Raw genomic sequence first — 19170 nt, forward strand, 5'->3', positions numbered from 1 at the left:
CCAGGTGCAATTTTATAAATGAGTTCTTTCACACTTTAACATAAATTGTTATGCTATGTAAATGGTTCTTATGTGGAGAAAAAGCTACCCGATTTATTTTATGCCCTATTATTATGATACCCAAACCCAACCATGACCAAAACAATAAACCACAAACCCCAATGACCTGTGAAGGTGGAAATCAATCTAGCACTAAAGAGTAATAAGCACCGTGGAGGCAGGGGCTTTTATCTATTTTGTTCACTGCTATAGCTAGACCAGTGCTGGGTGCACAATATTTGTTGAATGAATGACTGAAATATTATCAAAGTAAACTGGACAATATAGCCAAAGCATAATTCAACCACAACACGTAGGGTTTATGCAAGAAGGATAGTAGGGAATTTACCTCAGTGTCTGGAAGAGCACTTGGCGCAGACACAGGCACCTAGGTACTTGTTGACTAGAACTGATTTAATCTAATAATTTACTATGTGGTTTGCATCACATACATGCAAATTATCTCAATTGTGAAAAAGGCCTTTATACTTGGTTGCTGGGGAGTAACCTAAAGCCCTGGAATTTCCCCATTGATGGAAACATCTATGCTAGTCATGGTAGGCCCATGGACGGTAGCTGATGAGATGACTAAGAATGGGGGCAGTCACACCAGAAAGACCAACCACGTGATTAGAGGGTTGCGGATGTGAGCCTCGCTGCATAAGCAGGACCTCTGGGGAGGGGAGGGGACTGAAGACTGAGTCCAACCACTTGGTCAATGGTGCAATCAATCATGCCAACATAATGAACTTTCAATAAAAACTCTGAACACGAAGGTTAGGTAAACTTTCCTGACAACACTCTACACACACCGCTGCCCATCATGGCTGGGAGGGAGCTATATCCCTGAAGATGACTAAGCCTCCTGTTTGTAACCCCCCCAGACTTTGCCCCATGCATCTCTTCAAATCTCGATTCTCCTGCCAAATAAGTACAACATTTTCCTAAATTCTGTGAGTCGCTCTCATGAATTATTGAACCTGTAGTCAACTGCTCAGAAGTGAGGGTAGCCCTAGGGACTCCCCAGATGCGGCTGGTGCTTGAAGGTAGGGCAGTCTCATAAAGGGCTGTGCCTTTAAGCTGGGCTCAGCTCCAACAGTGAGAAAGCATTCCGTTAAAATCAACATTTGTTCCTGACTTAGTTGATGTTAAAATGCCAATCTTTTCTAAAGTACTGGGAATGTAAAAATATTCTCTTTACACACTAAAGAATATATAAGTATAATCAACACACAGCATATTAATGAAGATATTCTGAATCAGGAAAACTAGAACACTATTATTTAACACGCTCTGAAAATGATGACTAATTCAATAAAAGTAAATGAAGTGTACAAAAAAGGAGACCAAATTTTCCTCTTTTACCACAATGGTTGTATAATTAGAAAGCCTAAATCACTGAAAAGCTATTGGAATTAATGAGTTTAATATAGTGACTGATAACAATTTTAAATATAAACTAGCAGCTTTCAAATGTAACAGCAATAACCAGTTAAAAGTTATAAAAGCCAAGTCTTATACTATAGTTATAGCAACAAAAATTAAAATATTTAACATGGAAGACTCCAAGTGTCCATTGATGAGTGTATAAAAAAAGTGGCTGTGCCGGGGCTCCCCGGCCACCCGGCTACCCCTCGGGTTCGCCTTGCCGTGGTCCTCAGGGGCCTTCGTGTGGGCCGTGCAGTCCAGCCCGCGCCCCAGAGGCCCCTCCCGCCGTCCACGGTGCCAGACCAAACCAACCAAAAAGTGTTTTTGGGAAAAAAGAGAAAGATCACATTGTACCTTTAAATCATGTCTACACTTGTCTCCAGGCCCTGCCACAGAAGGAAGACTGTGTGGCCATTCCTGGCTGTGCGCGCGAGTCTGCACCCCCAGACGGGAGCCGTGGTGCGTATCAGCACCTGCTGGCAGCGGCCACAGGCCACACTGACTAAACTTGAGGCCCACTTGAGTGCAGGCTCCCAACCAGCAGACACCAGACCGCATTGTTTACCCCTCACTGCGCTCTCAGGACATGGGCTACACCTGCAGATGCTGAGTTTATGAGGCGTTTCCACCACCGCACCATTGCCAAAGCAGACGCTCCTCCAGAGAAGTACTAGTAGCCTCACAAGCCAGATAGTGAGAAGGGCCTCCCCAGCGCCCTAGCGGGTTAAGGCTCAGTGCTACGCTGCTGCTACGGCCTGAGTTCAATACCCGGCCCAGGAAGCCAACCCACGTAAGGTGCAGTGGGCCTCGCCCCTTGCCCACTGCTTCCCGTTAGTGGAGTCATTCAGTAATGTTCACTCCTCGTGTGTCTCCCTCCCTCCCTCGTGTGTCTCCCTCCCTCTTCCGTTCAGCCCCCGCCCCAATATGAGACCAGGTCTAAGAAACCTGCTGGAAACATCAGTGTTAGTTGAAAAATACAAGGGGAGCTCATCATGGAGCCCGACAACGTGGAAGCAAGAACACAGCTAAGGTGGAGACGGAGCAGTGTTTTGTTTACATTAAACCAACTGTTTTCAGCTGATTAAAAATACACACAAACCTATGCTTACAATGCACTAGAATCTTTTGTTCATTTTTACTTCTTGATACACTTTATTCTCCTTTAAGTGCCCTCTTTAGGCGGAATCTCATGTACTAGCTTCATTTTTTGTGCTAACATTTAATCCAGATGTATTCCACATATTGGTGCTGATAAAACGGAATGTAGCAGCTTCCATATGGTGGGAACTAGCAAGGATTTTCCCTTCTTATCCTCTGTGCAGGGGATGGCATTAAATAGTTCTAGGCAGAACTTTGGAGCTAACCTCTAGTCTGTTTTACCAGTGTGCAGTCTCTGTCTGCCTGGCAGAGAGTCAAGCCCTCTTGATAAAGGGAAAAAAAAAACCCACCGCTCTAAATTCCATATATTGCATTTCTGTACTTTTTGGCTCACATCATAAATGTTGGGATGTGTGTAGTGTACACACCTAATTTTAGAAATTTTTAGTATCTTTACTTACTGATCCCTTTAAAATGGGAAGATTTTGGGGGCCTCCTTGGTGGCGCAAGGGGTTAAGCACCACACTATGAAGCAATCTGCAGCCTCTGCAGCACGAGTTCGATCCCCGGCCAGCCAGGGAACAAACCACATGGTGCAGCAGACCTCTCCTGTCTCCACGCTGCTCGCTTCAGCAGTGTATTTCTTCGGTCTGCGTGTTCTGTTCCCCACTCTGTCTCTGGTGAATCCTCTCACCCACCCGCATCTCTGGTCTGTACCCCAGTTCTTGTATGCATAAATAAATAATGGGAAGATTTTTCTTCCTTGTAATAAAAATGACATGGGACAGTAAAAAAAACTGACACAGACAAAAGAAAATCAGAATCACCCTAAATCCTTTCCCCTAACCCAACCTTCACCTACCTTTTGCTCTAACTCTTGTCCCTTTGCACAACTGGAAGCCTAAGTATACCGCTCACTTTCAGAAAGTATTCCCTATGGAGAATGGGGTTTAGTGGTAAAGAAGATCCCTGAACATAGTGAAAAGCGAGAGAGCAACACCTGGCAGCACTTGGTAAGACCAAAATTAAAATGCATGCCCGCGACAGTGACTGGGAAGTGGTGGAGGGCTATTTAGAATGTACAGACAATGATAACCTCTCCACAAGAGATGAGAACAGAGTCATGTGCAAACCCTTAAGATTTGTTTAAACAGAAAGAAAAGTTTGGTGCGAAGAATGGAAAATGGTCACGATGCCAAGAGCGAGCTAGGAGGAGGGAGTAACAGGTGAGATCAGCAAGGGCATTTTTGGCCATGGGGAGGAGTCTGCATTTTTATTCAAAGGGCACTGAGAAGTCACTAGAGATTTTTAAGCAGGAAAATGACACGATTCTTGCACAAGTAGGTGTTATTCCAGAGTAGATGTGCAGACAGAGATGTGGGGACTATGACGATGACCGCAGAGATGACAGAAGCAGTCAAGGCACATTTTGAAGTTTAAATTCAGACTTGGTGACAGATTGGAAGTGAGATTTGATGGCAGAATAAGACAACTTAATTTTTCACTTGAAAACTGGATGGTTGATTAAATGGTCATTTAATGAAATAGAGAAAGAGATCAAGATACACAAATTTGTACCCAGAAAAGTTTACTAAGAAAAAATTTTAAAAGCCTGAGAGTTTCATTGTGGATATGATTAAGTTCAAGAAAGCTATTAAATCTCCATATGGAAATGTAAAGGAGGCATTTAGATTCAGCAGTCTGAATTTCAGCAGTGAAGTCTGGCCTAAAGATATAACTCTGAAAATCACAAGTATATCAATTATATCTAGGACAATAGGGCTCGATGAGCATCCCTAGAGATGAGATGAGAATTGGGCTCTAACCTTGGGGTAATCCAAGAGTCAAGGTCAGACAGGAGGAAAGACTAAGAATTCTCGGTCTGATGAGTGAGAAGGGGAAAAGGAAATCAACAAAAGGGTTACACAACTGTTTGCGTTCACTGAGCAAATGACTCTAAGATGATCTCCAAATAGTGTGTCTCTTCATTTCTTTATGCTTTAAACCACCAAATGAAAGGTTCAACATAAGAATGGTAAGTCCATATAACAGCAAAAGTAGAAAAAAGAAACCATCATAACTTATTCCAACTCCTCCAATTACCTTGCATGAGGTAAAGCAGTAGCAGCCAAACAAAGATTCTTAAAGAGGTAACCTGAATCCACCAATTGCTGAACAGTGGAAAAAATACCACTCGAACAAGTCCCTTCCGAGTCAGAGATGTCCATGGAATTTCAGGCTTGGCTTTGGCAAATGTTGAGCCTTTAAATATACAATAAAACAAAACATCAAATATGTATACTGAACTGATACCCCTTGGAACACTATATTAAACACAGGTGAGAGCAAATAGCAGCGCTTAACCTGTGCAGTTAAAATGAATCCTCCTGTATGTTCATCAAATGTAGTAGCTATTCTTTCCTCAGACACCAGGACAGCAATTCAAAGTAAGTCAGGCTCACTTGAATGTTGTATTTTTCCTAATTACATACCACTAAGTCTCCAAGTTCATTCCTTTTTCACTCTTAAGGAAACCATGTAATTTACAGTGGTAAGCTAGGGAAAAAACACGCTTATAGCCTAAATGATGAGGGAAGAACATTATGTTCAGAAGTTAAAGTAGACCGTCATATGGGGAGATTATCTAAGACTCATGTGTGCTACCACTATGAAATAATACAATTAATACCCATAAGTAACAAACCCACTTTAGCACTCACCTCTAATTAAGTCAACGTCAATCAAGTCTGGCTTTATGTGACCCATCTTTTTTGGTTTGTTTTTGAAGCCCTAGGGTGAACCAAAACAAAAAGAGAATCATGAAAAATAAGCCCTTTTATATAGAAAAGGTGATCCTTTTATTTTTCTTTGTATCTTACATCCTTCTATTGAGGAAAATTTAGTTCTAAAGCTCCTAAAAGGAACTTGTTATTATTTATTTAGATTTTTCAGTTTTATCAAGCAATTCATGCGTACACTTTTACCACTTTAAAAATATTCAGTGCCAAATGATGAGTAAGTGAAAGAAAAACAGCAGTACATGGACCCACCTTTCCTCTCTTCACAATTTCGTTACTTAAAACCAAGTAACTTTCATCTTTTTTTAGCTGTTTCTCTTGGTATTTATTTCTATGTGTCTAAACAACATGCATATCTTGATATTTTTTTCTTTTTGTGCTATTTCTTAGTATATTTAGAGATCATACTGACTCCGAATACATGTGGATTACTCTCTCTCACACCACTAATCCCCACCTCCTGCCCTCCACCCCAAAACACATGTTCTCCACCCCAAAACACATTAATTTTTTGATAAAATCAATTATCAGTTACAGCATGATCACGATGAAACATCACCACGGTAAGTTATATTTTACATTTTCCCATTTACTGACAACCCCTCAAAAATAGTTACCATTTTCCAAATACTCAAATGCCAATACTCCTTTTTGTCTGATGAATAATATTCCTAGAAACACCCTTGCCAGAACCCTCTACCTCCCTGCCCCAACTGGACTAGCAGCTCACAGGTTGGAACTTAGCAGTAATCATGGTGCTGTCCAGGCTCATCCTGAGCCGTGGGGTGGGGTGGGGTGACCGCAAGGCCCACCACCTCCATCCTGTGTCTTCCTAGAGCACATCCTGCAGTGGCTTCCTGACAAAGCACTCACAAAAGACATTTTGAATCCCTGTAGTCTGAAAATGATTCATCCTCACTTCTTACTTCACTACACGTTACACTGTGTGAACTCAGTTAGCTAAGAGTTCTAAGTTGTTGATCATTTTCCCCCAGGAATGAAGACACATGATTTTCAGTTTGCAATATTGTTGCTGCAACCTTCAAAGTCACTGGTTCTTGATCCATTGAACATGAATTAGTTCTTAGTATTCACTTTATTCATGTGTTCAACAATTTCATAAGACATTCCTTGGCATCATCTATCGCACTGACAAGCCCTTCCATGTGGAAATTTATGTCTTCCCATTGTAAGGAAGTTCTCTCATAATTCATTTTTATGTTTTCCCCCTTCTACAATTTTTAACTTTCATTCCTATTTTCCAACTCTTTTGTCTTTTTGTTCTGCTTTCTGGAAATTTCCTCAAGTTCTTCTATTAAACTTTGCATTTTGATTCTTTGGGCTCATCTCTGTTCTTAATATTGGAGGATTTCCCTAAATACCTACTAATCACTGACTGACATTTTTATATCAGGCGGAGCTAAAAATCTGATGAGTCAGGGCCTCCCCGGTGGCGCAGCGGTTGAGCGCTGGGTTGCGAAGCTGCCCGCAGCCTCTGCGGCGCCAGTTCGATCCCCGGCTGCTCCCCGGCCCCCAGAGGAGGGTCCCGCATGGCGCGCAGACCTCTCCTGCCACCCGCTGCTCCCCTCAGCAGTGTACTTCGGTCCTTCTGCCTGCTCTGCTCCCCGCTCTGGCTCTGGTGAATTCTCTCACCCTCCTGCGCTTCTGACTGTGCCCAGTGCTTGTATAAATACATAAATCTTAGAAGAAAAAAAGAAAAAATCTGATGGGTCAGCATTACTTCAAGTTGTAAAACCAAGAGAAATACGTACACATTTCACTAATGTACACAAAATGTTAGTAGCGGTCATTCATAAGCGCCTCAAACTGAAAACTACTTAACAATGATTAGAAATCGCCCCTCAAGAGCAGAATGGATAAACTGTTGTGCTACCGTATGAAATAAACTATAATTGCCCAATAACCTAAATGTTGTTCGGCAATGTTGAGCAAAAGAAATTAGACTCAGGGTATTTTCATGTACTTTCATTTGTCTTAGTTCAAGAAAGACAAAAGGAACCCACAGTGGCTGGCAGGACACCGGCGGCCTCTGCTGGCATGGCCTGCTAGGTTCCAGTTCTTGTGACGTTTAGTTGGTGAAAATTCTTCAATTTCTAAGCATGGCTTTGTTAATTCATAATTTCTCGTGTTCGTGTCTGTTGATATGAATATGTATCTTCCTATTTACTTCAATAAAAACTTTTAGTCTTAGTGGCAGCTCTGTACATGCACGTGTAGCTTAGAGGTTTGGGGCTTTAGTAGAATCATCAAGCAAAAGGCTCGAGCCTCTTTTTTCTGTGGTCAGCCAAGGTTCTTCAAAGGAATTACCCAGTATTCTCCTTGGACAGGGTCAGGGAGGCCAAAGATTTCTGCAGTGGAAGTTTTGAGATTTAGACCATGGAGCTTACAATCTGTCTTCCGTGTCAGGATGCACCGGCCCCAGAGCCTCCCCGCTGAATCTTCTCAGAAGAAACATGGCCAGTCGCCTGCCACAAGCACTGCTGTCTATATCAAGGGTTTGAAGAGAAGACCAAGGGGCCCAACCTCTCTGTACACAAAGTTCATTTAGCCCACAGCTTATTTGGAAGCCCGGCGCTCACCTCAGTCTTGCACAGAACTGGTGTGTTCAAGTCCTAAACCTCCCTGGGAAGGTGTGCAGGGCAAACTGGCCACATCTTTGAGATATTCGCCTCTTCTCTCCTCACCCTCCTCCACTCACTGTCACCTTCCATAAATATGCTGATTACTCATCAGTGAGCTCACCTTCCTCAGCCTCACCCCTTCACTCCAGGGATATATCCACTTCCTAAAATCCCTGTGTTCCTTTAATATAACTTTAGTGGTGACTCAGAAGGGAGAGAATTAAGTGTGTGTGGTCGATCTACATCAATCTACCACATTTAGCCAGAAACCTAGTCATGAACTTTTTCAGAGAATGAAGAAAGAATTCTTTCAGGGGCTTTGTCTTCTACCATTTAATTTGTGATATTAGCTTAATTTTCTCTTAGAGGGCCAGGGCATGGACTTTTACAGAGCACTTGTTATATCTCTACATTTCTGATGCTTCTTTAACTGCTAAAATTCCAAAGGGGTGACATTAACACATTTTTATTCCTATGTAGACATTAAAAAAAAAAAAAAAAAAGATTTATTTATTTATTTATGCAAGCACTGGGCACAGTCAGAAGCGCGGGAGGGTGAGAGAATTCACCAAGCCAGAGCGGGGAGCAGAACAGGCAGAAGGACCGAAGTACACTGCTGAGGGGAGCAGCGGGCGGCAGGAGAGGTCTGCGCGCCATGCGGGACCGTCCTCCGGTGGCCGGGGAGCAGCCAGGGATTGAACCGGCGCTGCAGAGGCTGCGGGCAGCTTCGCAACCCAGCGCTCAACCGCTGCGCCACTGGGGAGGCCCTGTAGACAATAATTTTTATAGGAAAAACAGGAAAATTGCCGTATATTATGAATTGAAAGTGAATTTATGGATTATCTTTTGTGTTTCAAACTCCAGGTTTGCCTAACAATTTTGTTTCATTACTATTAATAAAACTTATAAAAGATGAATTTTAGCTTTATGAGCAATCAACATTCTACCTACTAACTCCTGATCCAGTTTTTAAAATTCAGTATTTATTAAAATTAAAGGTTACAATAATTTGTTATTTCCATATTTTAAACATGGGGCCAGTATTGATCTTTAGTTCTGTTTAGCTAAATAGATGCAGGCGAAACCCAAGTTTCTAGCCAATTCAACTACAAATTAATTTTTTTAAAGATTTTTTAAAATTTATTTATTTATACAAGCACTGGGTACAGTCAGAAGCGTGGGAGGGTGAGAGAATTCACCAGAGCCAGAGCGGGGAACAGAACAGGCAGACGGACGAGATACACTGCTGAGGGGAGTGGAGCAGCAGGTGGCAGGAGAGGTCTGCGTGCCATGTGGGACTCTCACCGGAGGCAGGGGGTCGAACCGGCACTGCAGAGGTTGCAGGCAGCTTTGCAGCCCAGGCCTCAACCACTGCGCCAAGAGGGGAGCCCCTACAAGTTAAATTTTATAGAAAAATGTTCTAGAACCCTAAACATTAAAACCATAAACATAAAATCAAATCTAAGGAGTCAAATTTTGAAAATTAGGTGTTTTAGGGAAAAAATACCCTTTGAAAAAATATGTACACTAGTTTTTAAAATACGTAATAGTTGAATAACAATTATCTTGTGCCATATTCAAAATAAGTATTTTTAAAATTAAGTATCACCCAATTGCATTCAAACAGACATAGGCCCTCTGGACATTTGCATCAATATTGTTCCAAACTTAAAGTGCCTTAATTTTAGAGCTAAAATAACTTTTGAATTGCTTTCTAGACACGTCACCTATAATGATACAGAATTAGAATTTACATTAACTAGACATAAATGCCGAACTATGAAAACCTCCCTTAGCAAAGCAACACTTTCATTCATTTACTCAGTAAATATTCAACATGTGTCCTCTGTATGCCAGATACTCTACTCGACCAAGTACACAGCGATAATTATGTTAAACATGGTTCTATCTTCACAGGTTGTACAATATAGACAGGAAGACAGATAATAAAGCCAAATATATAATACATAAGAAAAGGCCCCCTGAACTCCATCATTTTTTCTAAGAGGACAGAGTCATAATAATTTTATGATCACTGTTCTTGAGAGATGAGAAAGTCCTATATACTTCTGTAGTTTGTGCTGAGCAAGATTAAAAAATACACACCCTGCTCCCATTTAGGGTCCTTCTGCTTTATGGAGACATTCTATACACACTGTGTAGCAGGCACATCCTAATCTATGTAGAAGAACTTCAGTTTACAATCAAACTAGATTGCTTGCCCCTACAAGGCTGCACAGGATTAAACCCTGGGAGCTGTGAGAGAATCCTATCATTGGCCAGTCTCTACCCGCACAGCCTGGCGAAACATTACAGTAGAGAATCAGGTACCCTGCACCAGTAACTCAAGTAGTGTTCTGGAAATTATCTGCAGAGCCCCAGCTGCAGGCTGTCCTTGGCCCTCTACATTATTTGCCCCCAACAAAACTGCTGTATCTTCAAAGCTCAAAACCACCAGGCAAATGAAGCTTCTACTTTTAGGCACAAAAGCACTGGAGTATTACTGCAATGATGCTTCACTCTGTATTTTAAAATAGAATAAAAGACAAGTGAAACACTGTAACACCTTGTAGTGGCGGGAAGGGCACAGAGCAGGTTCTCCATGATTGGAACAGACGGGAAAAGGAGTAGAGTCTTGGAGCCCTGAGTGGTTTTTCAGGCTTTTATCGGGATTTACCAGGTACACAGCTGGCAAGGGGTGCCAGGGGACTGGGAGGCTGGCAGGCCTCCCAGCCCCCAGCAAGTCTTCACTCTACCTGGGCTCTCCGGTGTTTTCTGGTGGCGTTGTTCTCTGCTGCTCTCATGGTTCTACTGGCGTCCCCGTGATGCCGCCCTTATAAGCCCAGTCTTAGCCCAGGTGTACCCATTTACACATGCCCACACCCTACTGCAGGTGCCCACCATCAGGCATGCATTCAGGACCACAGGGTTCTGTCATCAATCCTAATGGCGGGAGGGCAATAAAGCCTGATACTTTTTTACTTACCCTACACACACCAACCTCTCCCTCTCTCTCTGTGTGTACTGAAATTTCCCTTTTATTGCTACTAAAAGAATCAAACCACTACACAGTCTTGCACAAAGAGGTAAGTCATCCCCGATTTCAGGCAGATGATGAACAACAAACATAAGGCAAGTATAACACTATAAGCCCGTGTCAGGGGAATCTAATTTGGATATAAGAAATCAAAGACAGATTTCCAAAGATAATGTCCAAGCTGAGACCTGAAGGATGTATGAGGATTTTCAAAGATGGACATTCAGTGTAGGAAAGAGGGAACTCAAGAAAAGCTTATGAAAAGACTCAGAAACAAGTGACAGAATGATGAAAACTAGAGAAAATTCAAGATGGCCTGCAGCAGAGTAGGAGTGACTAGAGGTTGAAGTATGAGCAAAAAAGAAAATGGAGATGTGTACACAGAAGCCCGAATGTGTGGAGCATGACTGTGCTAGGAGTGTGAATTACTGTAAGGATGTTAGGGAGTCAGAGAATAGTTTTAAATAGAAAAAAAAAACCAATCAGATTTGTGTTAAAATAACAAGCTGGCTTCAGTGATGAGGGGTGAGGGGATACAGGAGGCAGGAAGTTTAAATAGATGCAGGTGAATCCTACTGCAATAATCTAATCGGGGTGAACAAGCTTCACCTGAAAAGGTGGTATTTTCGGCATTGTGGGTTATGCCCTGCTAGTGGCAACTATTCAACTCAGCTGCTGTCACACTAAAGCACAAAGACTGGATAGTAAATATGTAAAACAAGCAGTCTGCTTTGCTGCAGGGCATTTGGCTATAGACAGTAGTTTTTCAGCCAGATGGGAATAGAAAGTAGGTCAGAACAGGTAATTAGAAGCATTAACTGGGGAAAGTATTCATCCTCAAAAGATATTAGAAGGTAGAATCCAGAAGTGTTGGTAATTGAAAATGTGAGATCACTGAGAAGAAGGCGGCAAAGAAGAATTCCAAAGCCCAACTTGAGCACACTAGCTACTCACTCAAGAGGAAAGCAAGAGAAGGGACAGAGTGGGGCAGGGGAGGGGAAGTTACACTCCCCAAACTGGAAGTCTGTGGCGTGGGGAAGAGCTCTCCTTCCATGGGAAGACACTGCAGGTCACATGACAATAGGCAAAGACTTAATATTCTTACAGGTAGGGGAGTGAAAGTAATAAATACTAATCTATCCGACTCCAAAGCTCATGCCCAAATATTGATGATATCTGTTGTTACTGTTGCTGGTATGAATAAAATGTATGGGCATATCCAAAGTCTGTATCAGCAAATACCTCTGTATCTAGAATCCATCCATCTCAAATACTACATTTTATATATATATAAAATATAGATATATAGATATCTCTATATATAATTACTCGGGTAACCTCACTACAACTTTCTTGAGGGGAAACTTTTAAATCTTTATTAAAATACTCCTCATATTGCAAGGCTAGCAATAAAACAACTTTCCAGCCTCACCCTTCCTTACCCTTGATTCCTACTTCCCAGCTATTTCTTTTCTCATTTCTAAATCAGATGCATACAGTGCTTTTTTCCATTTTAAATGTTATTCATTTCTTAATGTTGAAGGAGATAGCCTTCTTACTCAGATTTTCTGCACCTCAGTTCCGTCCTGTAAAATGGGAATGATAATCCATCTACCTCATAAAATTGCCATAAAGATCAAGGCTGAGTGTGTGAAGTACTTAAACTAACGCAAGACACATACTACATGCTAAGTGTAAAGCCTATTCTTACTACACCACCAAACACACACACACTCTCTCCTGATCTACAGTTCTCCCCACCACTACAGCGTCATCCCTGTAGTTAAATAAGTTTGATGTTTAGAATGCTATGATTTCATAAATTATTCCCAGTTATGGGCCTCCCTGGTGGTGCAAGGAGTTAAGCACCGCATTATGAAGCAATCCAGAGCTTCTACAGCACAAGTTCGATTCCTGGCTGGCTAGGGAGCAACCCACATGGCACAGCAGACCTCTCCTGACTGCTCCCTTTAGCAGTGTATTTCAGTCAGTCTGCCTCTTCTGTTCCCCCCCTTCCCCGCCCCGCATCGCTGGCCTGTACCCCAGCTCTTGTATGCAAAAATAAATCTTTTAAAAAAAAAATTATTCCCAGTTAAATCAAGTAGTAAATAATGGCTGTATTTCCTTTCTTAGAAATTTTGTTTGCCCTAGAATTTTAATTGCCTCACTTTTTCATTCACTTAATTTTCTACATATTACTAATTCACCTTGAAACTTCCCGAAAAGGTTACAAGTCTGGTCCCAATGTGTTCAAACAAGACAGATATCAATTTTTCCCTCCCTTGAAGATAGCTACATGATTTCAGGTTTTCAAGCTCCACTCTGGCCCTGTTGTTTTCTAGGTTTGACATAAACTATCATCCTGGGACTTCTCTTAATTATGCTAGAATTCCCTTGACCTGTCATATGGTTCTAATTACCTTATTTACAAAGACAACTAAAACCAACATCACTTTCAAGTCACAAGGGTTTAGGTTTACACTGAAATGTTTTCATCCTTTGTAATAGGATCTAGGGCTATACACATACATATATCAGGGATAATACAGATTCTAACTACTCATGGCAGTATTTGCTAATGGTTACTTTTCTTTCAGTTTACACAGTGACCTCTGTACTTTTTAAAGAAACCCCAAACTATTTTCCATTTCCACCTGCAGTGTATAAGAGCTCTAGTTTCTACATGTCCTTGCAAACACTTGGTGAGGTCAGTCTTTTTAATTTTAGCCATTCTAAACACGTACGATGGTATCTCACAGTGCTTTTGATTAGTGCCTCCCAAATGGCTAATAATGTGGAGCACCTTTTCAGATATCACTCAGCCATTCATTCATCTTCTTTCTGAAAATGCCTATTCAAATCTTTTCCGCATTTTTAAATTGCGGTGTTTTGGGTTTTGGTTTTTTTTTTTTTGTCTTCTAATATAGTAGTTCATTATATAGTAGCTCATTATATCTAATATAGTAGTTTATTATATATTTTAGCTACAGATACAGGTTACGTACATGATTTGAAAATACTTTTCTCCCAGTCTGTAGCTTATTTTTTATTTTTTTAATTTATTTTTATTTATGCATACAAAAGCTGGGGTGCAGGCCGAAGGTGCAGGGAGTGAAAGAATTCACCAGAGACAGGGTGGAGAGCAGAACAAGCGGATCTATTGAAATACACTGCAGAGGGGAGCAGCAGGCGGGATAGGAGAGGTCTGCTGCGCCATGTGGGTCAGCTCCCTGATCGGGATCAGACTGAACTCATGCTGCAGTGGCTGGCTACAGCTTGACAGCACTGATACCTCAAACCCTGCACTACCAGGGTGGCCCGTTTTTTCATTTTCAATGGGATATTTTAAAGAAATGTTAATTTTGATGAAGCCCAATTTACTGATTTCTTTTGCAGTTGTTTCTAAGAAATCTTTACCTAACCCAAGATCACAAAGAGCTTAAATGTTTTCTTCTAAAAAAAATCTAGACTTTCAGTTTTTACACAAGTCTAGGGTCTATTTGAAGTGATGTCTGTGTGGATTTCATGTGGATAAGCAATTGTTGCAGCACCGTTTGTTGGTATGACCATCATTTCATTGTGGAACTGTTTTGGCATCGTTGTCAAAAGCCAATTTATCAAAGCTGGAAGTATGTATTTCTAGATTTTCTAATCTGTCCCACTGGTCAAGTACTCAAGCCAGTGCTTCACTATCTGGATTACTGGAGCTTTACAGTAAATTCTGAGATCCAGCAATGTAAGTCCTCCAACTGCTCTTCCTTTCAATTTGAAAGGACCTGATCAGGTCCTCTGTATTTCATGTCAATTTCAGAATCAGTTTATTTCTATTTCTCACCCTGCTGGAATTTCATAGGCACTATATTAAATCTATAAACACATCTGGAGAGAACTGCCATCCTAATGACATTAAGTCTTAAAGATCATGAACATGAAATGTTATTCCCTTTTTTTATATCTTCAATTTCTCTCAGCAATGTCTTACAGTTTTCAGTGTACTTTCTTATAGTTTCTGTTAAACTTACCCCTAAATATTTTATTCTTTTGATTCTATTGTATACAAGATTTTCTTAATTTTTTTTTTTTGGGGGGGGAGTGTTACTCATCACTGATACTTAGAAATACAAATGATTTTTGTATAATGATCCTTGTCTAAAAACTTGCTAAACTCATGTAAGATGACTAAGATGCCATAGGGTTTCTAAATACTGGATTGTACCATCATAAAGGTAGTTTTCATTTGTCATCTGTGTGCTTTTTACTTCTTTTCCATGCCTTAATACATTGGTTAGAACCTTCAGTACAATGTTAACAACTTATGGGGCAAAACAGTCTTTAGTAATTAAGTATGATGTAAACTGTAGATTTTTTGTAAACATCCTTTGACAGGCTAAGGAGGTTTCTTTCCATTTCTAGTTTACTGTTCATGGGCATTGAATTGTTAATTTTCTGTGACTACTGAGAAGACCATGTGGTCTTATCTCCTTTGTTCTATTAATATGTTAATTTATTTTCAAATATTAAATGTCATATTTCTAGAATAGAACCTACTCAGTCACAGCAGAAAATACGTTCTACATGTTGAATATGGTTTGTTAATATTTTGTTAAAGATTTTCACACCTACGTTCATGATGAATTTTCTTGTGATGTCTTTATCTGGCTTTGGAATCAGGGTAATACCAGTTTAATAGGATGAGTTGGGAAGTGTACTTGTTTTCTGAAGAGTTGGTGTAGGATTAGTATATTCACTCTGGACCTAATTAACTGCTAATCATTCTTCAGATTTCACTTGGGGCTTCAATTCCTCAGGGACGATTTCTCTGGCAGCCTTGATGAAGCCCATTTCCATTGTTTTAAGTGTAGTAGTTGGTAAACAAAAGCTCTCCTTAGCAAGTCACACAGTTATAATATTACACCCATCTATGCGCAGATTTTAAAGTTAAAAGAGGATCTGCAGCAAATCTTTAAAAAGAGAAATAGTCACAGACAAGAATCTGCCAGTCTTTTCGAAGATCCTGAATCCTGTAGTACAGGTATTAAAAGCAACTGAAAGATACCTTCTTTTAGCATCTCTCCTGCCCACCTGTGACTATGCAGGTGTTTCCTTTTACAAACCTCCCTTTGCAAAACGAGATGTAGCTTTCTTGCCCATTTGACAAAGCACAGTGCTGCTTCTCCTTTTCCTAATAAACCCACATTCTTTTAAAATGTAAAAACAACAACAAGGATACTTTCTTTTAGGAGCAGGGATGGTATTTAGGCTATCCAGTTACATTCTGCTACTAAAGAATCTTAAGACTAATTTGTACCACCCTCCCCACATAACCCTGACTTTGGAACATTAGATTATTAATTTATAAGAAGAAATGGAAAGATTAAATAAACTCATTCTGAATCACACATAGGTTTCTGGTTGCTTGGTTAGCATAGTCTCAAGAATCTGCTCAGTTCTAAGACCAGTGTAGGAAAAGGCTTAAGAATCTGGAAAAGTTAAGACAATATACTCTAAATCAGTAACTGAAAAAGTGATTCAGGCAACAAATGGATTTTGTTTGACTTGCTACTAAAGAGGAAGTGAGGAGGAGGAGGAGGAGAGTGGAGGGAAGACCACACTCTGGAAGAAAAAACAAAACACCAAAACCTGGGCATTTCACGTAACAATTCTATGGCCAGATTCTCTTGAAAACTCTGAAGTTCTGGCAATACTGGGCCTGCATCACCACAAAGTAAAACTGGCCAGTGTCAAGGAGCCCTTCATAGTCCCACCTACATGGGATATTTGATCTCTAATTCATCATATACCAATCACTCCTTATTTCCCTGGTACCAGCTATATTTTACCATTCGCTATGTAATGTGTTCCTTACAAGCTTTTATGAATCAAGAATGCCATACTGGAAAGTAAGTGCAGATGTCTTAAAGAGTAAATACAGTCCACTACAATCACGCAGTAAAACAAAGCTAGAAGCAAATAAATCCATTTACCTTAATCTGAGTCTGTTCGACTGACTTTTCCCATATTTGTTGATCATAAGCTCCAATCTGAAATGAGAATCAGGGTATTTAAAATGCAAAGGAAACTTACTTAGGTCAAACCTCAAAAAAGTGGTGGAACTATGAAATATCCATACGCTATCTGGAAAATGTTTCTCAGACTCTGTTTCCTTCAAAACTCTCAAGTAGCTGGATCTAAAAGTAAATCAAAAAGCTATATCCAAAAATTTAAAATTGAATAGTACCTTAAAAGATATTTCCAACTCAGGAAAAACAGCAGCAGGAAAACTAAAGCCGGGAAAAAGGTGACTTGTGGGGGTGGCTCAGTAACTTTGCAGGCAGTACCAATAAAAGCACAGACAAAGTTTCATGTTTAAAAACTTGCAGTTTGATCCGAAGCAAACTTGCAAAGCCTCGCTGGGGCCTTGCCTAGAAGGTGACTTGACACTCTTGCGTGAGAACCCGAGGCTGGGTTTAAAAGACAGAATGACCTGACACATCAGTTTCTCCATTTACCTGAGATGCGGTGTTGGGCTGCCCGTCAAGACCAAGCTGGGGGGTTGGGGGGGGCCAACGTGATGTTCTTTGTGGGCGCTTTTAGCAGGAAACGTGCTTTACAGATAAGAATAAAAACGCTGTTACCTTCTTTTGGTACCACGATATGGCATCTCTCTCACCGGAGGCCATCTGCGTCTCTAGTCAGAGAGTGGGGTTCACTGGAAAGGCAGGGAAAGCGGGGGTGAGTCCGCGGCGGGTCCGCCCCCGGCTGGGGGAGCGCCCGCACCCCGCTTCCCCGCCGCTCCCGCGCCGCAGACCGGCCGCGGCCAGGAAGGGCGGACACAAAGCCCAGGCGAGCCGCGCCGGGGGAGCCTCTGCGCGGCGGGGCGCGGGCCCGGGGGGCGGGGGTCCGGGGGAGGGGGGCCCACCCGCTCTCACCTGGCGCCCGCGGCCGGGCAGCGCGGCGGCCGGGCCCGTCCTCCTCAGTGGCCCCGGCCGGGCCGTGAGGCGACGGCCGAGGCGCCGGGCCCCGCAGGCCGCATCTTCCCCCCGAGGCCGAGACGCCGGCGGGGCCGTTACCATGGAGACCGCGGCGGCCGCCCCAGCGCGGAGGCCGCGGGCCGTTCGGCGCCACCCGGGCGGTTGGGGCCGCACGCCCGGCGCCCTCGCAGCGCGGCCAGGGCCGCCGGGCCGAGCCTGAGGGGCGGGAGCCGGCCGGGAGCGGGGACGAGGGGAGCGGCGGGCGGCCTCGGCTGGGCCGCCAGCCGCTGCGGCGACGCGGAGAGCCCGCGGCGCGGCCGCTTAGGCGGGTGCCGGGCCCAGCGCCCCCGAGGCGGCGGCTGCGGGGGGCGGGCGCCGGGCTGGCGAGGACCCGCCGCGCCGAGACTCCGCCCGCCGAGCCGGGTGCCGCGCTCCGCACGCGGCGCAGCCGGGACGCCGCTTCCTCCTTCCGGGCGCCGCGGCGGGCCCGGCCCCGCCCCCGTCCCCGGGCTCGCCCCCGCCCGCCCTCGGCCCCCCCCCGGCCCCGGCCCGGCCGCCCCCGCCCCGCCCCGGCCTCCCCGGCCTCCCCGTCGAGTGGCCGCCGGCCCGGGGTGTGGGTCCCGGGGGCCCCGCCGCGTCCCCCGGCCGAGAGCTGCGCCCCCAGCGCTCCCTCAGGCGCTTCCTCAGAAGCGACCTCCCCAGACGCGGGCCCGGGGCCGGCCTGGGCGGGTCCCAGCCGCGTCTCCCCCGGGCGCCTGCCCGGCGTCGGGACCCCCCGCCGCCCCGGGGCCCGAGGACCTCGGCTTGGGGAGCTCGGGGCTCAGGGCGGGGCAGGGCCCGGGGTCGGCGCCGCGAGGGCGGCTGAGGGTGGGCGGGGGAAAGGGATGGTCGCTCCCTGAAAGGATCGAGGGCCTTTTTCTGGGGTGCAGGGGTGTTTGCTGCGAACTGGCACCTGCCGGCCGCCCTCGCCCGCTGGAAGCCGAGTCCGAGCGCAGGTGCGGGACGTGCCTCACGGCGCGCTTCAGGGGCGCGCGGTGGACGTGAACCCCACTTTAGCGGTGCGGAAATCAAGAGGACCTCCCAGGGGACGAATTTTCAGCCATTTCCCCAGGCCTGGTTTTATTTTGCATACACTGGCGAGGGCCTCCCGCTCGTAA

The 19170-nt window shown here is 43.8% G+C and overlaps 1 protein-coding gene across 4 annotated transcripts in view; it reads right to left on the bottom strand.

Moving 5' to 3' along the window:
- Positions 1-17722, bottom strand: part of PHTF1 (putative homeodomain transcription factor 1) — a gene marked incomplete at both ends in the record, with an annotated part of 33880 nt that extends 16158 nt beyond the window's left edge. For 3 of the 4 annotated variants that reach the window (XM_084241817.1, XM_084241816.1, XM_084241815.1), the window contains 4 exons: positions 4669-4827; positions 5286-5355; positions 17027-17083; positions 17678-17722. In XM_084241817.1, the coding sequence (XP_084097943.1) occupies positions 4669-4827; positions 5286-5355; positions 17027-17083; positions 17678-17722 (331 nt within the window). The remainder of the gene's footprint in view (positions 1-4668; positions 4828-5285; positions 5356-17026; positions 17084-17677) is intronic. The other variant, XM_084241818.1, reaches the window with a different exon arrangement.
- Positions 17723-19170: the final 1448 nt, after the last annotated feature.

This window comes from Talpa europaea (assembly GCF_964194135.1).
Source record: "Talpa europaea genome assembly, chromosome: 9".
In the NCBI taxonomy this organism is placed as follows: Eukaryota; Metazoa; Chordata; class Mammalia; order Eulipotyphla; family Talpidae; genus Talpa; species Talpa europaea.